This window comes from Hyposmocoma kahamanoa, unplaced genomic scaffold (genome assembly GCF_003589595.1).
Source record: "Hyposmocoma kahamanoa isolate Upper Pololo Valley unplaced genomic scaffold, ASM358959v1 66, whole genome shotgun sequence".
NCBI classification, from domain to species: Eukaryota; Metazoa; Arthropoda; class Insecta; order Lepidoptera; family Cosmopterigidae; genus Hyposmocoma; species Hyposmocoma kahamanoa.
In genome coordinates, this window is record NW_020653854.1 from 16,860,487 (window position 1) to 16,888,411 (window position 27,925).

Consider the following 27,925-nt stretch of genomic DNA (forward strand, 5'->3'; position numbering starts at 1 on the left):
TGACACGGTAGAGCTAGACCATACAAGTCAGTACAGTGAATCGTTTCTGATTTCAAATCTGAAATCAAACTACACATTTACTTTTTTTCATTTGATTAATGTTAGCTACTAGGTCCTTGGGTATAAATATTTCTTTGTTGCAAAGGTAATAAAACTACAGGCAGTATTCATTATAAAACTTTATAAAAAACTACTAGGTATAAAGTTTTAAGAGAATTTCTCATTTTCCTATAAAAGGTGTTTCGTCTCACTTTTTGCAGAGTGCATAATTTCCGCCGACGGCGGTACTTTCTGGCTTTCAGCGGATTGAAATATAAAAAGTTGGCCAAGAGCGAAATGGTTTTGTAATTGCATTTTTGTTCTTGTCTGAATATTATTGAAGATCTCGATGGCCTCGTTCACAAGTAATATAAACTATTCTATATCAGTTTCATTAAGACCTAAGGGCTAACTAATCGCCTAATTTTTTACATATTCAGGCTATTAAAGATAAAATCGAACTAATCATTTATCCAGGGAAGTACTGCTACCTTACCTATTTCTACCGCTAAGCACTCATGTGAGCATTTTGGAGGGTAAAGGTAAGTGTGCTGGTGAAATTACAGGCACGTGGGTCTTATCAACTTATGTGTCAGGGTGACGGGCGCAGTGGCAGTGCCGCTGAGATCTTTGCGATTTAAAATTCTGAGTGGTATTGGAACTTAACACGACTTCCCCGTCCGATCCCGTCACTTGGTACCGTAGAAAAAATCCAGAAATGCAGCTTTAACAACAGTTTTGTTTTCTGCACACAATAGTATAAAAATAAACTATAGTTGTTTAGTTGTCACCTTTAATTCTGTGAACACAATTTCGTATCTATTCACCAACGGATCTCTAAAAAAGTGCATGATATCCGGTCGGTAATCCCAAGCCATACGCTCACACATTATATGGGATTCTTTACTATACCATGAAATTAAATTAACTTGTACACCTTATTAATATTAATGGGAAATGTTTTTATTTTTTCTGTAGTAAATAAAATCTGAAAACTTGCAATGTACGAGTAAGCATTCACTTGAATGTAATTATGTCCAGGTAAGTATATATCTGTATATGTATATATATATATATATATATATATATGTATATATGTATATACATACAAATATATATATACATATATATATATAATATTGTATGTAATATTGTACAATATCATACATATATACGAATAATTGAATGTTGCATTATGACTTATTTTAACCTTACAGTTGCGTAGAAATAATGGATATGCGTAGTACACCACACCACAACATAGTACAGTGGTATATATAGGAGGTTTGCCAAGTTTTATTGAAATCGGTTACCGGAAAGTGCCCGAAACTAGATTTATCCCCTAGGTTGCCATCCTTAGAAGTGGAAATTTTTTTCCAAATTAAAAGGGATTTTTTTAAGCTTGGCTGAGGTCCTTCCTTCCAACAAAAAAAAATCAAACTCGGTTCACAAATACCGGAGTGATCGCATAACATACACACAAAAAAACAGTCGAACGAACATCCTCCTTTTTAAACGTCGGTTAAAAAGAAAAATAGATAATTTCATTGTATTAACTAAAAGTAAAAATCGAGAAGACTTTGTACAGAAACATACTTGATACTTTCGCAATCGTAAGCTACATAAAATTTAAAAAGATTATAAACTTGAACTGGAATTCACCGAATCTGTAGTGTTGATATTCGGCAGCATGCGCGTAAAGTTGCTGTAATAGCGCAGTGTTGCGTATGGCAAATTATGCAAATATCAACATTCTTATGTTATTGGAATGATACTTTTTTAATTGAAATGCTTTCGGATGTTGATGTACTTACATGTACGCATTCCTGTTTAAAATTATGATTTTGTTCCTTAATAATATTGCGAAGTCTTTGACGTGTAAGGATAAACGTTAACATATCAATATGATAAGATAATAACAGATTTAAATGTAATGACTTCCATAATTTATAGTAGTTTACCGAAGAATATTTGTCCGCCATTATTGGTAGGTTTTTTTTGATACTTAGCACTATTATTTACTAAACATCAAATTGTTACATCAAAAAATCACACACATAAATAAATTTCATTTCAATTAATTTCAAAATTTTTTTTATAATACCAAGGGATGGGAAGATCAGTCGTGCGCCTGATGTTAAGCGACACGCCGGCCTATACCAGTTGCAGAGCCACTCAGAACTTTAAATCACAAAGATCTGAGTGACACTGCCACTGCGCCTGTCACCTTCAGACATAAGTTGTCAAGTCCCATATGCCTGTAATTTCACCAAACTCAAGTTATTGTTTTCAAATTTAAATGGTAATTTTGCTCAATAATTTAACTTCATATCACATAAGAAACTAAACACCAGACCATAAAGCCATAAAGCAGAGTTATAAGTTGAAGGCAAATGATCAACAATAATCTCTTTGATTACCAACAAGGGTCATTAAAGGAAACTTCGGTATCCACCAGAGATTTTCACTAAATCTTAGCTCACAAACAGATCGTTTGTTTGTTCTGGCAACAACAGTTTAGTGATCCGGGTAACTTCGACAGCTCGTTATCTTGTGCAAGTTTGCATATTACTTCAGTTGCGCCTCTGTACTTTATGAGAACGAATGCAAATCGGGAACTTGCACTGAGTTTTCTGTAGACAAGATTTAATGGGAATGGTGTTTGTTATGGGGTCTCCACATTTTATCACTCATTCCACGTTGATCAAATTGCGATTAAACTATAATTAAAGTAAACTTAGCCACTTGGTATACCGATATTGGCGATACATTGAGTTAAACTCACGATTTTCACACATTATTTCTTTAAAAAAAACTGGTCCAGTTTCTTTGAGACCAAGGATGTTGCAATACGTCCGAAACGTTAGGTAAATAAATTTTATCGAGTTCTTAGGTTTTCGCGATTGTTACACATAGGAAATGAAATTATTTTTCTGGATTTAAATCGCGTATATTTGTTTTTTCAAACACGCGATTTAAATCGGGTAAAATAGTTTCATTTCCTATAAATAAAATTTATTTATATGCGATTAAAACCCTATTTCTTTAAATCAAATTATATTAGGGATTACCTTACGAGACAGCAAAATTTTAAAAGCAGGGTTTAATAAACTCAAGCAAAAAGAGATGGAAAGTCGTGAAAGATCGAGAAGGAAATATATCTTGCCTACTCCGTCGAAAAACAAAACTTGAAACTCTATGTGCATTATAAATCACAACCCGCGTTCTTACGCGGGACTTTCGCTTATGTTGGACTCTTGTCCAACAAATATTTTGTACTATTCCATTGTTTTTTTAACAATCACATTTGCATTGTAAAATGAGAATATTTTGCGACACAATACTGCCTGGTTCCATTTGTTCATCACATACCCAGTAAAATTGAATTTGTGTAAAAGGTTTTAACGGTCCCCCAAATGTGAACGGATTTTTTATAACACACGTATTCTATCGATACGATATTGCGTTCCCACTTCAATGAATTTTATCGTTTTGTGCGAAATATATTTTAAATTGTTATGCTCGATGAAGAAAACCACACACTTTTACAAAATGACACATTTTGAAATTGCAAATTCTGAGGAAGTCATGTAGGGTTTCACTTTAAAACTTTCGTATAATTTAAGACTAACCAAACGAAAATAAAAAGTTATACACAACACATCTCCAAATTATTGTAACAATTATAGAAATAAGTAAAAAACGCCTACCCACTTCAATAATCACATTATATTTAGACTTACTTATATATGGTGTCCCATGGCTATGCAAAATGAGGGAAAGTAAGTAATACTGCATTTAAAGATTTTTTTTAATTTGCATCACCTGGGAATCAAACCGACCGAAATATGAAAAAAAGTAAAAAAAAATTATTTTTGTGATGCCGATCGAAACAATAAATTAGAAGCATTATCTCCTTTCAAGTAACATAATATCTTAAATTTAAGAAACACCATGAAATATTATAAGTTCAACAAAAAGAATTATAATCCGTATTACAGCCGAGTTTGTTAATGATTGTTTTCCTTTCTGGATTGGTACGCATGGACCAATTTTTTACTTAATTATTTACTAAACAAGAAGCAATTTGACAAAGTGGACGAGTTACAAGGGAATTCTGGCGTATTATATCGAATATTCATCATAATAAAGTAAGAAAATTTACGACTAACGAACTTACCAAAATATAAAATAATGTTTCCATGAATCTAAATATCTAAGTACTTTCTCTTCGTGTCGCATAGTCGTGGGACACCCTGTGTAACTGTCGCGACGCGGAGTCGTGCGGCATTACGACAGCTGTGTATCACGCTGTGACCGTAGACAAAATAATTTAATCCTAACGTCGACTAAGTTTGGGCGGTTTTCACACATTCGAGTTGTTCGTGTTGTCGATGATTCCAAACTCACAAATGGTTTGTAGCCACTAAAGCTCTCATTGTGTGTTCTACCGTCTTTATAACGGGAAGTGCTTAGAGGAACTTTCCGAACTGGTGCCACTATCACGTTTCCACTATCTTACTACTCGCCGAAGGAATAGAGCCCAGCCCCATATCCTTAAAGTCTGGCATTCTAAGACCATGCGGGGATCACGTTTGTTCCTTCCTCCAACTTGCAAGGTGTGCAATGGTCTCTCTCCTGAAATATTTTCCTTGCGCTATGATACGGGGTTCTTCAAAAAGCGAGTCATCAGGATTCTCAATGGCGGGCAATGCTAGATAGAGGTAGATCTTATGTTGCAGACATCCATGGGCGACGATGACCACCTCCCATCAAGTAACTCGTCTGCTCGTTTGCCTTCTACTTTAATCATAATCAACCCATTTATACGTCTCACTGCTGGGCACGGGTCTCCTCTCAGACGAGGGTTTATGCTATAGTCCTCCATGCTGGCCCAATGCGGGTTGGGGACTTCATACGTTTTCCGAGGGTTATGAACCTTCTTCTACGTGCATGTTTCATCACGGTGTTTTCCTTTCCACGATGGTTTCACCGAAAAGCTCATGATAAATTTCAAATTAAATGTCGCACATAAATTCCGAGAAACTCAGTGGTGCGAGCCGGGATTCGAACCCACGACCCTCTGCTTGAGAGGCAGTAGGTCAAACCATTAGGTTACCACGGCTTCGATAGCATACACAATAATGTTGCCATCGTAGAGAAAGGATTTGCCAATCGACGTAATGTACTTGCCGATTGTTGCCCAGGGTGCACCAAACAAACAGGAAAGGAATGTTGCGTCGTGCGGGGAGGCTCCTTTTGCAGCCCACCAAATTAGTTTAAGAACAAGTTGAGCTCATGAAAGATAAAAAAAAAAATCAAGTATGTTATTCTAGTGATAACTCTAAAAACTTTCGATAGGGATGTATTTATTTTTAATCTTAAAATTTTAAAACGGTTGTTAATCACTTGACTAGAAGGCGTTCGAGGGGAAAGGGCCGTCGCAGCCCAACGGGGCCGGTAATGCGGTGAAGTAGCGGATATTATTCAAAAGGGACCATTAGGGCACACCGCGCCAGCGGCAGGTACCTAATGCCCGTCTATTTGATGGATATGGCCAGGGATTATGCGTTGTCTACAGAGCGTAACGTGCTTTTTGAGTTGGCCGTGATTTATACAAAAGAAACGCGTACGTCGAATTAATGGCTCGCTGAGGGCGAGAACGAAATACTATTCCTAACTATTTTAATTTAACAGTGTTGCCTGTAAGCGAGTTCATGAAAAGTATCCGTAGTGAACGGGATGCCAGGGTTGAGAATTGGAAGCTACCATACGAGCAATATTTTTAGTAGCTAGGTAGAAATTGCTTAGGTGTTTTTCAGACTTCCAAATACTAAAATTAATAAAACTTCTGTATCATAATGTCGTATACTCGACTCTGATCAATTAAGATTATTTCAGCTTTAATTAAGGCATAATTAATTTAACAGAAAACAAAAGTGACAGATCAAATATTTTTCCGTGATTTGTCCGGCTGTAATTAGATTTTGGTGACAAACCAATATAATAGGTCAATACATGAATGCCTTTCCATTTTCCTTTGATTGTTTTTCCTACGTCGCATTGTCAATTGATATGTAATATGAGAAAACCCTTACGTCCTTTCGGTTTGGGCGAAAACATTTCATTGTTTTCATTTTCTGTTACGTAAAAAAACAACATTGAAATATATTTACTTACATTCACAATGTATGAAAGTTTTTTTTATAATACCAAGTGACGGGACGAACACGTTGGTACGTGAACCAGGCGGTGATAAGCGCCACCCCTATCCACAACAGTTGCAGTGCCACTCAAAGCTTTACATCGCAAAGATCTGAGTGACACTGCCAGAGCTCCCGCCACCCTAAGGCAAGTTGACAAGTTCCACGTGCCTGTAATTTCATCAGCACCCTTACCCTTCCAAAGCGAATCCCAGTAAAGCTCACATTGTATGGCGGCAGTACTTCACTGGACAAACTTTTTCACAAGGAGCTCTACTGCTACTAAAGTCTCAAATATTAGATGAATGTTTTAAAGTTTAGATGAATTCCTGATTTTTTCAAACATTTTTTTTGACACATTGTAGGGTGATAATTTTACTACTTACTTACGTTACATACATTCTTCTTCTAAACAAGTTTTCAAGCAAACAATAACAAAATCTTTAATAAAAATCTACATATCAATTCGCGTTTCTCAATTTCATTTCAATTTGCTGCCAATATAAAAAAATGTTATCAATAATGTTTTCGTATCAATGTCCAATGATCGAGTCTCTAGTTTCTAGACGAATTGTGTAATTTAACAAGTATTTGAGAGGGTTCAAGGGTCTATGACGTGATTGCGGTGGGTCGAGTGTCAATCTATTTCTTTAACCGAGGAAAGTCGAGTTTGAGTCGCCTACCATTTATCATTCGCTCGATACTCGTGTTTGACGGGTTCTTTATTATAATAGAAAACGGAGCTGGGTTTTAGTAAAGTGACGTTGAGCACCTTTCAGTAGATAATAAATGTTCTCACGTAAATAGATGTTCCATATTTTTCAATATAATACAAGTTAACCATAGATTCTTATCAAGATGAAATTTATGATGCTTCCTCTTTGTGGTTTTAATTTCTTTAATGATACAAGTCGTGTGTCTGGTGGTCTTCACGCCTGTCCATAACAGTTGCAGTGCCACGCAGAGCTATAAATCGCAAAGGTTTGAAAGGTTCTGCCACTGCGCTATCACCCTGAGACATAAGATGACTAGTCCCATGTGCCTTTAATTTCACCAGCACTCTACCCTTCAAAACCGGAACACAGTACTAAGCCATTTGGCGGTAGAAATAAATAAAATAAAATAAGCATCATTAAAACATGTGTTGCTACACAGAACACCGAAGCGAGACTCGAGCGCAGAAATTTATTATTTCCAAAGAATTTACAATACAATACAATACAAATATTCTTTATTGCACACTAGGACAAATACAAAATAATACAAAAAATAAAAAGACAGGCACAAAAGGCGACCTTATTGCTATATAGCAATCTCTTCCAGGCAACCTTCGGGTTACAGGCAAAACTGCGAGATAATAATTAATTGAGGGCGCAACAGAATTCCTATTTAAAACACATGTTGTTGGTGAATGTTACGCTAACAAGAGCCTAGCTCTTAAATAAAAGAAAGGTGTTGTTGAATTTACCATATTGTAACAACAAATTTATAAAATATGAATCAGAGATAGCTCATGGTAGAGGTAACATGTACGGTGGGGTATCAATAGCTGCACGAAATGAAATTTATGAACTTGTTGTTTGTTCAGTAGTCGCCGGGATCCTCGTTCGACTGCAAACGATATTGAATTACGATATGTTCATTCTTCACTTTTACACGACAATCGCTTTACTGTATTATGATAAAATTTAAGCGCGTTTGCGCAGTGTATCTGGGGGTCTACTCTCGATCTCCGTCTGACATCCGTCCGAAATAATTACTGCCAAATAAGCAATACTTGACCAAATTAAAACACACGTGATGCGAATGAAGCTTCATACTTGATATTTGTCTTTTAATTTTGTTAGACCCCCTGATTCGTGTTCGTTCCGAATCCGAGACTACACAAATCTAGAAAACTCGGACCCATTTCGGAAGTCACTAAATCCGATTATATGAAAATACGAATATTCCTTGTACACCTAGAGATAAAACGATCCCTGTGACATTTCGGACCGTTATTTTTCGGATTCGGAACGAATACGAATCGGATGCAGTGCACAAACGCGCTTACATCGAGTGTGGAGTAATGACTAATAACTGGTGTAACGTTTTTGATGAGCTTAAAAGAGCGAGACGTGTTTCTTACTAAAATTAAGAATTATTAATATTTTCGGTGAGTCGCAAAACATTGTATTTACAACTCACCGAAGGTATGAAAACTTGAGGATGCTTTGTTTAACTGCTGACACTGGAAAAGTTGCAAAATGAAAATAATTATTTTCCAGAAAACTTGGACCTTGGAAACTTTCAGATTTTCAGACCTGAACTAGTTATATAGAGATTGTACTTCCGTATACGAGAGTAAGCGTAAAGTGCAGATTAAAAAAATATTATAGAAAATTCGATCTTATAGTAGGTGGGGAACCTACTATAAGATCTAATTTTTTATAATATTTATATTTATAATAATATTACGCAAAACGGCGACTGACTGGATCATTTCGGCGTAACGTAACATTCGCGGCGAGCATGCACTCAAATGACACTTGCGGCGATTGGCTCGGCTCCCTGTACTAACCATGCGAATGCTCGTATTACGTTACGCCGAAATAATCCGATCAGTCGCCACCTTACAAAGAATGAATAGGACACTCTAGGTGTTGCTCTTTCTAAAAAGATATTTGTTTAGATTTATCATTTACAATTTCAAGTACATAGTAGTAACTTGAAAGAGTTAAATGGATCCCTGGCATGGATTCGTGTCCAAGTAACAAATTTATAGTCGATAGTTGGATATTATTTTATGGAAGGTGTGCTCTGTCTGTCACTGTAGTATATGGTGTTGTAAGAAGCAAAACACTAACCGCTTTTTGGTCATGATGATTACAGTAGTAATAAGTACCCTGTCAAAACCTAAAAGTGTGAGCTCTCTCTACGATCTATCATAGTAGACTTATAACCTAATAGAATGTAAAACTTACAATTGACTACCTTGCTAAATAAATAGATGGAGAAATATATAAATAGGTACGGGAAATCCGTTCCCAGGAGACGTCAGGCGACAGACGGAAATTGGGAAGGAAGTAAGGGTAGTGCAACTGATAGTATACAGGGAATGATTGTCGGTCAAACCAAACCTGCTTGACCAATAGCAAGACAATTCATCAACTGACGGCTAAAGGCGTCAGGCTGAAATTTATGTGTTTAGAAAATTCGTTTTGTAAACACGAAAACCTTGCTTAGCTCGCCATTTTTGTTTAGTCAAAGTCAAAGTTCGTTTAAATTCAACTGAAAATATAGCCCGAATTACCTACTATGTAGACCTACCACGTAGACCTACTACGTAGTCCTACGACGTAGGCCTACTACATAGAACTACTACGTACACCTGCTACGACTAAGTTCCCAACCTATTTCGGATAACTAGCAATCTCTCCATCTACTTTTTAATTATTGTAAGATTGGGATAACCATCGGAATTATGTTTAAGCTGTCGTAAGAATTTGTACCCACCACTGTCGAGTTTCGTACATTTGCTCAAGTTCATTTTGTAAACACGAAAAACTTGCTTAGCTCACTATTTTTACTTAGTCCAAGTTAAAATCGTTTTATGAATCTCAGTCTCAGCCGCAGCACTAGCAAAGTATTCCGTCGCCAAAGCAGGATATAATTTAAACGCAACTGCCAGTTAGGGGCTTACTGATTTATTACAAAGAATTTTATTCATTAATATAAACTATAATAAGTTATTACAAATATAATATTTAGTAGCCGTAGAGCTCATTGGGAAAGAGTTCATCCAGGGCAGTACTGCCACCTTACCTGTTTCTCCTACAAAGCAGTAATGCTCACATTTGTGAAATTACAGGCACATGGGACTTGTCTTGTCATGACGGGCGCAGCGGCAGTGCCCGTCAGACCTTGGCACTGCAATTGTTATGAACAGATGTGTCGCTTACCACCAAGCGCACGACTTGTTCGTCGCGTCACTTGGTATGACAAAAAAACATTTTCATAAGTTAGGTAGATCTTGGCTACGAAGGTGTTTCTGCAAATTTCTAATGTGTTTCACTATCTTTACCTTTAATTTTACCTTTAATTGTTGATGATGTATTCGCATGAGTGATCGACAAGCAATGCTCAAACTTCAATTTTGAAGAGCAGAAATAGTATAATAACCTTGTAAATACAGTTTTTGCTTAACAATAGAATTTACCGGCGTAAAAGGGAAATATTTATTGTCAACACGAATCTTATTATGCAAATGTATTTTATCACGCCTTAAATGAATTTGAAAGATTGTGGAGACGACTTAATATTATGTGTTTAAATTACACATTAATATCATGGCTTTTATATTTATATGGAGTACGACCATGGAATGGAATCATTACTGAAAGCATTATCAGGCGAAAGTGAACAGGCATTATTTAGATGTGCATGCTCCATCGTCGACATTATCGTCACTTTCCATCAAGTGAGACGGAGGTGAAATGCATTGTTTACAAAAAAAAATTCAGGATTGTTTATCTTTTTTTTGTTTGAAGTATAAATATTCTTCTTAACACAAATCAGGAGTACTTACATTATTATGAATGTACTGTGGACGCTGGTATAAATACGATTCTTTTAATTTTACTTTCAAAGTTCTTTGTTGACTTGTTTGTAAAGGTTATAATTAAGTACATTGACTGTATTTGCCCAAAGCATAATGTCATATGCTACCAGGAAAAAATAAATAAACCATTTCTTAGGCTTTTACTTTCAGTATTTTAATTTTATTAATCAAGTATATTGCAGAGCTGAGCCATTACGACAACTATACAGCTTAAAAGACGATTTAAGAAGATCGCTGTATTATGATAATTGAAGGCCCGCCAAACCATAAAGGTGAACTTTCCTAATCATCGAATACCTTAGAATGGTCATGGAATCATCGAGTTTTCCCTCACGCATGTTTCTCTTTCATCATTTAAATAACAACATCGGTTTTTGAGCGACCTCGAGTGAAACCAAATTTTTCATGAGACATTAACTTGTTACCATAAAACACACAGAAAATTTTTTTATCCAGAGAGTTATGGCACACTATTACAATATCTTCCCTACAATAGCGCAACCCCTTTGAAGTGTTTTTTACATAGCCCCGCATAGGGAACCTCTGTATCGCAGGTGCCATGCACACACATAGACAACCACAAATTACACTCAAACTCACGAAGTTCATGCGTTACCACCACTCGCTGTTAATACTCAGATGTGGAAGGGTTATCAGTTTGTCACACAATGAAAAAAAAATGTGGTTTATAACGTAATAATTTATTAACAATAATTATTATTTCTAAAAACACAATAATGAAATTGTTAAATATTACTTGTCTAGTTATAAAAATTTACAAGTGTTGCACTGCCACATACTTATATGACACTTTATTTTTTATGTTTTCATCTGCATGGAAACTTAAGTGCATAAAAAATATTTAACACAAGCGCAGCTATTTTGCACGATTTAACCTTCACTGAGTTCGCGAAGGAACAAAATAATTTACTTCCATTTTTATTAACATGGACTTCCGCAAAGTAACGCCTGAATCTATTAATTCCTATTTTTAATTTTAATATTAAATAAAATGTAGTCGCATTCGGATGAACAGTTTTAAAACGGGAATAGCAGTGCTTTTTATAAATATATTTTTAAAATACATCCGTCCTTCGAACTGTATAAGCCACATACATACGTGATGTTTAATCGTTTAATGTTTTTATCTTACAAGTCAGGTCTTTGACAAGCATCTATCTACAACTGGCAGTGGAAAGAAAACTATCCAATGAATAAACATATAAAATATGAGCTCATCTAATCTCGAAAAAACAACATTAACATTAACACACACATTGTATATTAGTGCCTTATTTCATAACTAAATAACAAACATCGCGATAAGATTTCAAGATGCTCACATAGCGCGCGCGAGGCGTAAATAAACTCAGTAACATAGCAGCTTTAGTGCCACATGATTTGCCAGTTTTTGGATATCACTAAACCGCACATGCGTTTATGCGTGCACAACTATTTCATATAGCATAATTAATAATGAATAATAGCCAAGCTATTATAACACCTATAATCTTTTAAAAAAGAAATTACCTGAAGGTATCTGCACAGCGTATTTGTTTTTCAAGACCTACGATAGAAGTTGAAATAATCATTTCGGCTGCTTTTAATTTCCACGGCGTAGGAATTAGAATTTATTTTCAAACGTTGATATTATATAGGTAGGTACTTAATTACAAGATTATAGGAAAAAGTAACCTTACGTCACGGGGAAATCTATGAAGTTTTAAATCCCTGTTGTATTTTGTTGTCGAACACCTACCCACAAGTCTAAAAAGTGTTACAAATGACGAAGTGTTTTGTTCCCGACTGAAAGACCTTTTATTGGACAATGAATTCTACAGTGTAGAGGAATTTCTTTTAAAGAAATTGTAATTATATTTTTAATTTTGGACGTTTGTATTTTGAAAATATTTAAATGCTTATTTGTATTTTTGTAGTTCGTATGTTTTTTTTTCTCTTTTAATTATTTCATTTTATATTAACATTAAAATTATTATTTACCTTAAAGACGATCATGTTATCCCTTGACATTATATTTCGAATTGTGATATTATGAAATTGATAATATGAAATAAATGATTCTATTCTATTCTATCCTACACACAACACAACCTTACACAGAACAGTTGTGCAAGATTTTCGTAGAACTCACTAAACGTATTGAAAAATATTTTAAATCTTAAAGAGATTGTTTGCGCACTACGTCCTATTCGTATCATTTCCGAATCCGAGAAATGACGGTCTGAAATGTCACAGGGATCATTCTAGCTCTAGATGTATAAGCGATATTCGGATTCGGACTCGGACATCCGAACTGGGTTCGAGTTTTCTAGATTTATACAGTCGCGGATTCGGAATGTCGTCACGTTTTATTATCGTTGGACGGCTGTCGTGTCTAGCCTGTTCCCATATCACGACTTTCTGTCGTGGACGATTTTTTATCGTTGAGCGACTGTCGTGACTAGCTGTTCCCACTAGATCGTGACGACAATTTCGTCAAATTCGTCACGACGTGTTTCGGCGATTGTAGGAAATTTATTTAACTACTTGGTAGTCGAAATTCGAATGTCAGAAAATAACTTTTCAAATGCTTTAGGAACTTCTAAATCTGTATTCTTCGTTGAAAATGTAAGGCACGAGGTTTGATTCTACACTATTTATAATCTTCCAAGTTGTACATTTTATATTCATTAACTTTGCTTTAGCTTCTACACAAACACGCTTAAACATTCAGAAATACCTTTTAACAAAATCATTAAAGCCGTTGCTAGTGTTGTAGCTCCTCTCATCAAAGTTCATATAGCCTTTGTCTACTAAAATTATTTTAAAATATTCAATGCTGTTCGACCACTGATGTCCGACACTAAATTTATCAGAACTATTAATTGTTTAGGTAAAAAATGAAATAAAATGTCACTAACTTTAATTAAAGTCGTCACGGTACAGACAGTCCTCTCTTTAACCATTATAATATTTCTCAAAACTTTTAGCATTATTGGTTACCATTTTGAGTATTCTTTCAACGATTTTATTAAAAATTGTCAGTTAATTACGGTTACAATTAATTTATTTATCATTACTATTTAATTTAATTAAACGAATAATAATAATAATGTCTTTGTTAAAAAAAATACAGCTTAGCCTTATAAAATATAGTACAGAAAAGCAAATATGGCTATTATAATGTAATTATAATAATAAAATAAACAAAAAGCAGAAAGTCGCGTAACTAATTTAACAGTTAAACTAGATAGTCTGTGTCTTAACGCCCAATTACACGACCGACGCGAAAGTTTTCGTGCGGCCACCGCGCGATAGCCGTCCAGTTACCACGCTTTCACGTACATCAATGGCGAATCTGAATTCTATTTACTAGGCAATAACATTTAAATTCTTCGGAATAATACAACCGTGCCGTTGCCGCGCGGACGCCGCGTAGACCAAAGATAAGCCAGCCTCGCCCGCGCGCTCGGGACACTCATTTAAGTTAAAACGTAATAGCTAAGAAAATAGAGCCTATTTTGCTATAACAGTTCGGTCTCTGAACACGTGCACGAGGTCGCTGCGCTACGGGCGGCGTGAGCGCGATGAAATTTGTGTCGAATAAACTCGCTCTAAAAAACAGTGTTCAGTTAAGCAGGAGAAATATAAGTGCCTGTGTGTAAAATCAAAACAGAGTATAAAAATGAATCTGTATCATAAAGATAATCTCATATTAACCTACGACTGTGAATATGGGTAAGGTCAGTCTGTGGATGATGGTAATGTAGAATTAGTTTAATCACAACAGGCTATAATAATTATAATTATAATTTTAATAATAGTTATAATTTTTTTCTATTTTTAATTCGCCATACAAGTCTGTACTATTCGATTGGTTTCATTGTTTTCTGATTTGGATCATTTTACTTTCCCAATTAATGAAATTTAAAAAAAAATCGCTTGTGAAGTATGTACCAAATATATATGGCGCCTTAGAATAATAACGCATAGAATGATAGTTTCATATCAAACGAACTGTCACAAGTGAGGCAAAACTCAAATTCATGTAGGCACTAAAACTATTTAGTAGTAGGTTAATTTTCGGTTTTAGTGAAAATTTATATAAAAATACAAGTTGAAACGCGTTACTTCCTTGTGGAATGTGATGTTAGTATCCATTTTATGTTTGTCTGACGTATTTTTACACTCATTTACCACACATTTCGTCATTTGTAGCTAAAATTCGAGCGAGCTTCAATTTACCTCACTTAGCGTGTGCGGACTAGGTTTCTATGCGTTATTATTCTAAGTATGGCGCTAACGAATTAGGTAGGTGCATATAATATTAGAGTCGACATTTTACATCAGAAGGATCACTTTAAAATACAATCAAAAAAGTTTTTATTTGATTTTATGATAAAACTTTATCATTAAATATAAATCCTTCTGAATACACAATATTCCGAAGGAAACGATGAATATCTGTGACGTTTTCTATTTGTTTGGTACTGTTTTTATTAATTGTGGAAAAGGCAAAGGCACTTTTGCGCCATACAGCCAAGATTGGGAGTAATTTCTTTTAGGTTACATTTCTTTTTTTCTTTTTCCATCATCTTAACAATGAAGTGGCCAGTGATAGTTAAAAGATTTCAGAAAATAGCATTGAACAGGTTTTAATTACTACGTATTATTGTTACTAACAGGATGTAATAACTTACTTTCTAAATTTTTTCGAAGAAAGAATCTCGCCTTATTGCGATTACGTACCTAATTTCGACGTTATTATATGAGATAAGTAATTCGTTCCAAAAGTATTTGTACATTTATAAACTGTATAAATAAATATATAAATAAATATACATGTATAAGGAACATAAAAGGTTTGTTTCCCTCTAACGATTCTATATTTAAATGATATTTTTTATAAACTTAAAACTAAAAGTCATAAGATTGATATTATCTCACAGTCAGCTCAAATATAAAATACCTAGAGCATGATAATCCCTACAGGCAGCTGGAATGCGGCCAGACAATCACATTGGCTAAGATTGTCTCGCTGAAAACTGTTGAGCTAGTTTTTGCAAATTGCACTTTCCTATTTGCCATACAGCAACTTCAATCAAATCCAAGTTGTACTTTAATGAGCAGTTTGAAGACAAAAAATAACTACATCCCCATAGATATATATTTAATAAGATGCAATAACCGAAGGAAGAACAACGCCTTTAAAAAATATTATATGATTGAGGCTATAGCGCGAAAGTGGTGTAACTCCTTAAAATAGAAAAATAATAATTAAATGTTTAATAAATATTTAATAAAATAACATGACAATAGCATCTAAATATAGATATCGTTGAGGCTAGTCTTTTTTATATTTTTTAAATTTACACGGTAACCTTAGTAACTGTTATAATCATATTATACATACTCTGTTATTGTGAAATCATAATCTATGATTTATACTTTGTCTAGTTTTAATACGCGTCATGACATGCTTGCAAAACGAGATGGATAGTGTGAGTTTTTTTTATATTATGTCGCGACTATCAAATTTTATTATGTATAAATTAATCAAAAACCACAACATTACTTACCGGATAAATGTGAATAATTTAAAACTTTAAATTTACGTTACTTTTATTTAGTGCAGATGTATTAAGGGCGGATTTTTTTTAAATTCATCCCCTACGAGAATGATTAAGGGTGAAAATATTTGAATGTTGAACTTACAAAGATGACATTTGTACAAGGCAAATAGTAAAAGACTGAAATGACATTTTTTCAAAACTATCATTAAAAAGGGATGAAATGGGATACTTATTAAAGTTTGTGTAGGATTTTTTTTAAGCGTGGTACGATTTACATGAAACTTTTATTGGATAATTTAAAGATAAAATGAATACATTACGAAACAACCTATAAAAACTTACCTCTTCATAGTATCTATATATTTTGATAATACCTGTTTATTCCCTTTTTAACCGACTTCAAAAAAGGAGGAGGTTCTCAATTCGACTCTATGTTTTTTGTATGTATGTTACGCGATAACTCCGGTATTTGTGAACCGACTTTCATGATTCTTTTTTTGTTGGAAAGAGGGTACCTCCATAGTGATCCTATATTTTGAAGAAAATCATCCACCTCTAAGAGTTCACGCATGAAGATTCATTTTTATAAATAGCGCCTAACTTTTATTATAATTAACAATTATTTTAATGGTTGATTTTGCTATTCTTTACTTCATGGCGTTTTTCTCTCAATATGCTTTGAGTAGTGAGAACCGATTTTTATTATCTCCTGTGTCAAGTTCCGTATAGTGGCGAACTAGGGGCTGAATCCGGGTTTGCACCCTTTCCGGTAACCGATTTCAATAAAACTTAGTAATTATATGTCATTTCACGTACTTTTGAGGTCGATTTTTTTAGTGCTCTGTACTTATTACCCTACCTATTTAAATAGCAATAAATTAAATGCTTAGGTTTTTTAAATAAAATAACCAATTGTTTGGTGATCCTGGCGCCTAAATGTGGTGCCAGAAATGTAGTTTCCAAAGACGTCTTAAACTAACGACTACCTCCGATTGGTCAGTATGCTTTAGTGCATACTAAATGATGATAAATATAAAGTGACATTCCATAATATTACACAACGGCAGTAACGAATTTTACCTATCGGTCAACACATGTAACATGTCTTTACATTTAACCGAATAAATTTAGGTATTATGTGAATCATTTTAAGATACAACCCTCTGTGTGGACGATCTCGCGGGTATAAGCTATTATTTATATTTTTCATTTATGTTTTAGTAGTATGCAACATAAAAATTTTACGCGGATGAAGTCGCGGGCAACAGCTATTACTAAATACAGCAGCAAACTGGTGAACGTGAAAAATATATTGCAAGTAATAAAAATGAACAAATATTGAACAATGCAATTGGAAATTTCCGTAGAATTCAATTATCTCTGTAGTCCTATTAAATATCTATGGTAGTCATATAAAAGTTGATTCCTCGAACGTTATCGAATTTTATTTATAAGGAAGATTAACAGTTTTACAACATTTCATTAACAATGTAGTCTGAAAACGAGTATATTATATTAACTAATATTTTTTTCTTTTTTCACAGTTCTGCAAATTTGCGCGCAAAATCTTACAATTCAATATTTTTCCTTTAGACTTGATCTCCCGTATTAAGCCCTAGATTCAATTATTTCAGGTCACAGATTGAAATTCTGAAAAAACATTGTGTTGCGTCGAAGTCAACAAATAAAAATAAAATTGAAACTAAAATAAATAACTTAAAGGAAAACAATACAAATCTCATTGCCATTGAATTAAAATTTGAAAAGTTACATTAAAATATAAAATTTATAAAACCAATTGTTAAAAAAAAAGATCAAAAATAATAAACTAATATTAAATTAAATTTAGTATGCAAGGTAGTGAACCTAATCTAAACCGCCATGTGAAGCTGCATCCAATGGGTCTGGAAGGGGCAGTCTACTTTTTTAGTTACAACGGTCAGAATGCTGTTGGGGTTCGTTCGCTAAAGTGAGGCTACCAGTTTTCTCAGAATGGCATGAAAGCCATCTATGCGTGTCTCGCGAACATACCTGACGCGCTACAGTGTCGCGGTAAACCCAACAACATCCTGAACGCGTTGTTGTACTGTACCCTCAAACTATTTAGGGTCGACTTAGTTATAATTCACCCGAAGGCTATACGTATAGAAGGTTTGACAAAATGCTTTCAAAATCGTTCTCCCTACTGCAACGTGCAAACCTCCAGGCAAGCATATTCGTTCTTACTGCAAGGGCTCTCCTCTCTCTATGTCTACTGACATCAGACTGGTCATCCGTCACCCAGGGACTTAAATATTGAAACTCTAGCGTTGCCACAAAGGCTAACCGGCGGCGGTACAACGCCAACTTCTCCATTCCGCGGCTTAAGCACCAGAATGTTAAAGCGTGAAACACACAGAGAGCGGGTGCGGGACGGGCGCAAGTGTGTGTCCGGCTCGGTGTGTTGCTGTAAACTTCATGTATATCGGTTGAGCAACGGCCGAGTAATCCCATTAAATAAATAAATAACGCACACAATCAACATAGCCCCGCACTAAGGAAACCCTGTGTCGCGGGTGCCATGGACACACACATAGACAACCACAAATTACACCGAAACTCACGAGAGAAATAAATGTAAGCCATACAAACATTTCTCCCGGCCCGGGAATCGAACCTGGAACCTCTGCGTGGCAGTCCGGCATGGTAACCGTTCGGCCACGGAGGCAGTTATTCCATTCGTAGAGTGAGCATTTCGTGTGGATGCCAACAAAGCTTCACTCGCTGCGCTTCAGTGAAAACCACTTAAGTTATTACTCCATAAAATAAAACTACCATTAATTAAATAGTAAATGCCGTTTTTCTAAAATGGTAGGGGGGTGTGAGCAAACAAACCTAGACTCATGAAATGCGTATAGCAGACATCGATGATCGTCAACCCATTTATACGTCCCACTGCTGGGTACTTCTGGGGTCTTCACTTAGGCGAGAGTTTAAGTCATAGTCCTCCACACTGGCCCAATACGGGGATTTCACACGTTTTCCGAGATTTGTGAACCTTCTTCTACGTGCAGGTTTAATCACGATGTTTTCTTACACCAAAAAGTTCATGAAAAGGAAATTTCGCACATAAATTCCGAAATCTCAGAGATGCGAAGCTGGATTCAAACCCACGGGTCTGCTTGAGAGACGATAGGTTAAACCATTTGACTACCACAGCTTTTACAGACATCGGCTTATCGACGAAGAATTACAGGTACGAGCGTACTACCTGATTCCTATCGAGTAATTCTGGTAATAGCGTAGGATAAATGATTGATCATTTGTTCCACTTATTAATCTTTCTCGGTATCAGATATTAAAAATGTATAGATGGAAAGTTCTTGCACAATGTTCGTTAATCCTGAACGTGATATGAATTTCAATCACCTTTCAACGATTCGTTACAGATTTATTCTTTTCTCTTTAATGCACCTGCAAACAAGAGCTCGGGGACTGTCGATCCCGCAAATGAATCCTTTAATAAGAATATAGTAGGAAAACACAATGATTTCTCATTTAGAAAGAACTGAACTGGGTAGTTTATTATGTTTTTCTTAAAGATAAGAAATCTCATAATACGGTATTGCTCTCATTAAAACAACCAAACAACTCTTGATAATGATGTGGCGTAATCAAAATGACAGGCACATGAGACTTGTCAACTTATGTCTCAGGTTGATGGGTGCAGTGGCAGTGCCCCTCAGACCTTTGCGATTTAAAGCTCTCAGCGGGACTGCAACTGTTATGGATAGGCGTGACTTTACCACCAGGCGCACGACTTGTTCGTCCCGTCCCTTGGTATTATATAAAAAAAGTAATTTTCAGGTTGGCTTCCTCTAGGTAATTTTAGTGGCAATTTTTTTATTTACATTTTGTAGATCCAGCACCCTTACCCTTCTAAACCGGAGCGCAGTAATGCTCATATTACTGCTTGGCAGCAGAAATAGGAAAGATGGCAATACTTCCCTGGACGAACTCTTTCACAGGGAGCTATACTGCTACAAAATGACTGCTCGTGAAGAGTTTTCGGTTTAACTCCTGTATTTCTTTTTTCCTATTCCTGTATTTGACCATTGCCTCTACCTAGAATCACCAGAAATTTAATTCCTAAATAAGAATATACATTTTTGGAAATAAAAATAGTATTTAATTTAAACGAAAACTTTAAAAATAGAGGTTTAATTAATATTTTGTGAATATTTGTCGAGAAGCTCATTAAGCTCATTACAAATAATTAAATACTATTCTCAAAATATAACTGTATTAAAAGGTATCTTTACAGAACAAATGGCGACTAAAGAGTCTTAATTCTTGTAAGCGTGTTTCTGTTACTCTAAGAGTAGGTAACGACATTATCCCCAGGCCAATTCGGCGGGTCGTGCTGAGGCTTCGCCGCATTGAACAGGCCGGCGCTTCCTTCTATCTTAACTTTGTTTGTTTAGGACAATTAATGTCCCTTTACCAGTTTCGCTTCACTTTGAATACAGTTACTAATTGAACCTGCCGCATTTGCCTATGACAGCTATTTGCAACAACGCACAAAAGACGTTGGGGTGTTTAACCGTGAACGGGGTACACTCGTCGAGACGCTTTATTGTTACTGTATAAAATAATTTAAGGTGTAATTATGTAACAAGCTAATCAATCTAAGATTTTATTAACTCTCCTTGCGGGCTTTTGTAACACTAATCTGATAGGCATAGTGCATAACAACTCTACATAATTCATTATTAACACAAAATTTATAAGATAATCAACGTGCTGTGCCGATAATTAATTAAAACCCATTCTTAGATTCCTTAGTTAGTTACTTGGTGAACAATACACTATCCTTTATCGGGTATCTTACCACGTAATTCCCTTGACAATAGACCCACTTATTAGACGATACCCAATAGAGCCACTGTAAAATCCCTATTTTGGATCACTGACCCAAAGTTAGCACATCGTCAGAGGAATGTCAGTATTAGCCCACAGAATTTGAGTCCAAGCCCTAGTCCCAGCAATTTCCGTCTCTGCTGCCAGCACGTCACAAGATTAAGCTGGTATTGTATTTGTTCGCAGTTCGCCAGGAGAACGAGCGCATGATGCAAGACGTCCTGCAGGCGGGAGTGTTAAATCGCACCCAGTCGTCGGCGGCATTCCGCTGACGCCGCGCTACTCGCCGCGACCGCGGCTGGATAATGTTCGACCCGCCGCTGCGCCGCCGGAGGAGCCCCCGGACCACGCCGACCCCGACGACCCGCCTACCGCCGAAGCTCTCGTTGACACCCGCGCACCGCTTCACGCGGGTGCTCTTGGGCCGCCGGTGAGGGAAGCCCCTGAGGGCACCACGTGAGCCCCGGTGTCTGGCAACCTTAGTCTACCCATCTCGGTGTCGCAGACATGAACTATGAACACACAGTCTGCCTATAACCACCGATCCTAGTCCGTTGCTGTGACACATATATATATGTGAACTGAGAGAATTTTCATAGACTACAAATTTTCGCTCGTGAATTGAGTGACGATGGAGAAGTTTAGGTAGATAATGTGAAATTGTGTATAAATAGTAAAGAATGAAATGTTATTTGTTGAAATGTAACTTAATAGAAAATAAAAGACGCAGTGTCAATAATCAATGATATAATTAAGGTATGAAATGTCTATTTACACTACAACTATTTGAAAAGCTAAAGGAAGAAATATAATTTGAAAATTTATACCATTCCATTCCATATAGTCCAATTGGATGCGAAAATAACATAAATAAACGAAACAATCACAAGTTGATGATCAACTAATGATGTTAGTCAAATCCACGTCGCGCACTCATCAAACTGTTTAAAATGCCATACAGGTAACGTTTGTACTTAACAATCTGCTACCAATTTTTGGTCACGGTTTACAGGATATTTATATGACGAAAACTAGATAGGTAAAATTTTTTAATGAACCGCAACTTGACGCGGCATTCGGATAATGTAATCGGGAGCAAAACGTGTTAATTCCCTTCGACCAAGTTAAATTTCTTTCTTTAGTACTATTGTAACTAGATGTATCGTAATTATCGACCTGTTGGTGCCATAACAAGCACAAAGAAATCATGTAGATGTATTATAGTGACACCGAAAAAAATGGTGTTCGGTGTAACCACATTGGAATAGATAAAAATTACGATGTGAGTTTTTGGATCTTTATGTTATGACTTACCTAATTTAAAAGATTAAATGCCCGTGATTTTATTACATCTATGTGCACTGTTGTTGATAAAAAAATGTTTTATTGAAACACTTTTAAAGATACTCTGGCAAAATATGACGCTTAACTTCAGTTTTGATTTGTCTAAGTCCCACCGTAGCTGGTCTATCTTCAGTCTTACTCCATAAATAGTACCTACACTAAATAATTCTATCAACTAAAGCATGTGGTTTTACGTTGTCGTGTGCATCTCATACAGTTACACGTTGTTTTTACAGTGGCAGTGTTATTTACAAAGACCACTAACGATGGGCCTTAGAGTTCTTCTTTAATACCACTGATGATCTTAATCTAGTCAATGAGCTTTCAAACTGTGCTTAAGTACCTATCTGTTAAAAATAAGAGCTTTATGTATAGGTAGTAGTTGTTGTAGATATAGTATCAGGCCAAGGTAACTTTTCGGGAAAAAAGCGTCGTGAATGCCATTTCTACAGACAAGATATCACGCAAAGATAGACGTGTTAAAAACTACAGAATTCGTTATGCAAGGCTTATTCCTTTTGGTCCGGTCCGATTTTTCAGAATTCACTGGAAGAGGCATGACTATTTATAAAAATGTGTTTCGAAGCGGATCGTGAATTTGCGACTTTTCCCTTCGCTATATACGTCAGCGCTGCATCTTTGTTCAGCATTTTTCTGTACAATAATTATGCCTCGTGTTCTAATGGTTCTGTCATACCGCAGCAGACCACAATATCTGTCAGATTATGTAGGATATTTACAAAAGAAATAATGAATGACTCTTTCAAATGATGCAATTTTTTTCCCTCGTGTAGTTTAGATAATTTTGTTAACGGTATCAAATCAGTATCCACCAACATTATGTACGGTTATGGCAAGGGTTTTACAAAAAGGAATATTCTGATCTATGATTTCAATGCTTAATATTATTTAATATACGGTTATTTTTATATGATTCTAGTAGGTGCGACATTTTTTTTAATTTGAAATTTATATCAAAATTTTATTTCTTGTTTTTATCACGGAAGGTGTGGCATAAATGTGTTATAATAAGCTGGAATTTACAAATCATGTTAATACATAAACACGGCACTGTCTAGTAAATGCGCAAGTAAAATTATTACTAAGTAGTGAAATCAGTACAAATAATGTTCCAGAAAACAACGATTTTGAATCGAGAATTCCTCCAATTTCTGAGCACAGATACCAACATTTCTTGAAATATATGAAATATTCGCCCACACAACCAAAAGTGGAAAGAGCTTACATAGAACGCTGACTATTTTTACATTCTTTCTAATGGCGGCTCAAGATTTTCCAAGCCGTTTTTTATTTCATGAATATGGTAACTTGTGTACCTGTCCTTTTGTTTTATATTGAGTAGGTGCTGCACTTTATGAAAGAGGATCTCTTATTAATCATTAATTTATTTGTGAGACTAAGTTTGAACCCTACATAGCTTGCATAAGTTTTCTCAATGCACGCTTTTGGGCATGCGACCTGGCATTTTGCCCACGACCAGAGCAATTATAAGCATCGGCCGCCGACACTGTGAGAGATGTGTGACATGTCAACGAGTCCACGGCTGCCGCTGATCCTTCTCGGCCAGTCATCGTCAATTAAACAACGCTAAACGGAGACCTGTTGCAGTTACACTTATTGTTTATGACTAAACAAAAGTATTTTTTGGTGATCTGTGTTTTTGTCTGTGTTTTTTTGGAAGTAAAAAACGTGTGTGAACTAATTTAAAGTCTCTCACAGTAAAACTGTGTTTGTATCAAGACCAGACCTATTACACTCCACTATTAGAAGAATATAAAACCTATCGTTAGGAAAGCAATGGTTGCCTATAACGTACTTCTAAAATTTTCAAGACTCATTGTAATGAAAGCAAGCGAGTAAAAAACAAATCAAGCAGTCGCCATCTAAATGTGTAATACGTTGTAACTAAATGTATTATTTAATACGACCATAATACATCGAACACGGTAGCGTTGAAAGCTCTTAATGAAAATGGTTAACACAGTTTAAAATAAAGTGCAGTGCAGTGGTTGCGGCGGGGTGACAAATAACGTTATAATTTTCTATTCCGTGTTTTGTATAAGTAGGGTTGCCTTCTTTGTGGAACCTTTAAAGACTGTCTTTATCTATTTAATATACCTCACCGCCCTTGTCAGGATTGTGCTGGTTATTTATCATCTAGACTTTGCAAAACAGTCTTCGAAAAGAAGTAAATTGATGTCGTGTTCTTACCCGATATCGAAGCTAAATGTCACATGAAATATTACATGTAGGTAACTACATAACTACTTTCTTGTGAATAATGATTTTTCATTTGAAAACATGGCAGGTCAATGTTTGAAAACATGAAAACAGCTTAGGGCTTAACGTTCCCATAAAGTCGTGACGACCGATAGTCGTGCAGTTTAAAGTTTCGTGACTTGTATATTTAAATGAAGTTGTTCACATATAGTAGAATAAACACGATTATCTGTCGTTCACGACCTTGTGGCGTTATCACGACAGACTGCCGTGACAATGGGAAGCGCTAGCACGACAGTCGTCTGACGATAAGTAAAACGTTACAATATATATATGTGACGACAGATAATCGCAGCTTCAAACGATTCTGTCGTGCAAACGACAAGGCGGCTGCTGTGAACTGATAAATTGTCGTCACGATCTAGTGGAAACAGCTAGACACGACAGTCATTCAACGATAAAATAAATGTTCACGACGCAGTCACGACAGATAGTCGTGATATGGGAATAGTAATCCAATGTAAGTTTAGTTTCACGTAGAAGCCACACCAATTATCTAGTCTCAATCTGAGGAATTACCTGTATTATGAGAACCTGAAGTGACTAGAACCAATTTAGAAAAGTTATTTCCCAAAGCGGTCCTACCGGGAATCGAACCCGAGACCTCCGCATCTAGCACCCACAGTGTAAACCGTTAGGCGGTGACCTAATGGTAATGTTGTGGTCGTTAATGTTGTCAAAATTGGTTTTGACTGTTGGTTCATTATCTGAGAAGGTTTTGGCTAACGTAGCGATGAAAATGTTCGCAGAATTGTGTTTGACCTAGAGAATGTGTTAGCGCATACATTAAAAAATTTGTTCAGGCCAGGTAATTCGGAGGTTTGCCTCGAAATCTAAGGAGAAAACATGTGAATTACAATTTCAAGGGCCTTACATTTTACGAGTATTTGGGGCTTATTTTACGAGTTTTCACCTGTCTTCTTAACAAACAAGAATTGAAGAGGGACCCCGACCCGATTAAGTGGCGAACAATGTTAGTGATTTTATAGTCCAATAGGACAAAAATATCTTTAAATAAAGTTAAGGGAAAACAACTTATTTTCTTATATTTTAATGTTGGGGCAAACCAATATTTTGCTTTGGGATGTAAATGTCACAATTGTGAGCGCAGTTTGTATGTGTTGTAATCGTGCGCCCAGGGAATACCATTGCCGAGATACAAATATTTTTCAAACCTACTTATAGCGCTCTGATGCAGTGCTTCACAATCTCCCTAAAGATGAATTGTCCTTGTTTGGTGTTCGAAATCACGATATCAAGACGACTAAGGATGAGTGATTGGCAGTGTCAATGGCTTTTAAATCAAAGCACCATTGAGCGAAGCACTCAAACATATTTATAAATTTACTAATTAAAACCCTTGTAAACGACGTAAGGTTCAAATTTCATTAGGGCGTTATGATGATTTGTATAAATACATGAGAAGTCAATCATTGTACTCTATTTAAATGGACGTCATTGAACGTCAGAGCTGCCATTTTTCGTAAAACTTTAAATAGAATACAAATGTTGTCGACAGTTTTATCGACAGATTGTGAAATTGTACCTCATTTCTAATTATTATTTATCACTTATTACATTATCATCTACTTTCTTCTTATTTTAGACAGCTGACACACCAGTTTTGGGAATCAATTTGTAAAATACAGAGGCACACTATTTTTCTTAAGACGATGCGTATTTTTTATTATACAGCTATTTATGTCTCATGAATCTTAATTATATTCAAATTTAGTCATAAGACGTAAGTGTAATCCATGTTCAATCCCATTTATCGATTGCAATCACTGGCTGTTTGTAAGCTAGCAAGTCTTTTGCGCATTGAACAGACATTTTACTTCGCCTTAAAAAAAAAAATTGCAATAAAAAGGCAACCCTATTAATAATAAAATATTTGTAATCTTCTATGTGACAACGCTTAGGGCTATCCTACTTACCGGAAATTGCAATAAATACCCTCCATGAAAGGATTTCCTCCATGAAATCTCTTGATTTTTAGCATTTACATTTGAAACACCGCAAACAGACTACATTCGTTTTTATAAGACGGTTTTCTATGATTTACAAAAGTAAGAAGCGAAGAGTACTTTGTGTTTAAACATATTAATACATATAATGTACTTAATTTACTATTTGAAAATTGTTTAAACAGCTGTAAGATAGCCGAATTTAAAATTAGAATTCGGTTTCCGGTAAGTAGAGTTGGCAAAAAGTGCAATTAATATTAATGATTAAAAGTAACTGTTACAGGATAATGGCGAGTACGTGTATTGACATTAAATGTATGTATAAATAGTTTAACTGCGATCCGCGTCCCCTCCTTCCTCGTGTGATACGATAAGATACGTGTTCAAATGTTAACGATTGATTATCTTAAGACCAGACGCGGTTTGAAGTTTTTTGTCGCTATAAAAATAATAGGAATGCACATAGAATAACAAATAGAAAAAAATTAAACACAAGAATGGACTATATATAATATAATAATTTTACTATTACTGTGCGTCAACCACTTAACAGAAAAAAAAATTCATTAGTTATGACATACTTTACTCGAAATAAAAAGAATTTAAATTAAACGGTCGCATTGACCTTTTGTTTTATCAGTATTATCAGTATTTTTATATCAGTGTTATAAAAGTATTCAAATATATTTATTAAAAACAGTACGAAAATCGAAACCCCTCCTTAAGGCTTGAAACAACTTGCAATATCTATACCCTCCCGGGATAGTGATCAGTTGAGTGAGTACCCCTCTCGCGTCCCGTAAACCGAAAGCAGTAAAAGTATTGCCATATGTATAAGATAAAAATCTTCATGCCGCGCTTAGAGTAAGATTTCGCCGCCATGTACTATACCTATTTAAGAACTGTCAACGCGTATAATTGTCATTTGGCTATATTAGATATCAATTCCAACTAAACAGGACCTATTAATTAGTGTTAGACAAAAATACAAAGAATTTT

The 27,925-nt window shown here is 35.5% G+C and overlaps 1 protein-coding gene across 2 annotated transcripts in view; it reads left to right on the forward strand.

Annotated features, from left to right (window-relative positions):
- Nucleotides 1-23,595, forward strand: part of LOC113231726 — a 212,605-nt gene extending 189,010 nt beyond the window's left edge. The window contains exon 7 of one of the 2 annotated variants that reach the window (XM_026466211.1): nucleotides 21,501-21,707. In XM_026466211.1, the coding sequence (XP_026321996.1) occupies nucleotides 21,501-21,586 (86 nt within the window). In that variant the 3' untranslated portion in view covers nucleotides 21,587-21,707. Of the gene's footprint in view, nucleotides 1-21,500 lie in introns of both variants that reach the window. The other variant, XM_026466212.1, reaches the window with a different exon arrangement.
- The last annotated feature ends 4,330 nt before the right edge of the window (nucleotides 23,596-27,925 follow it).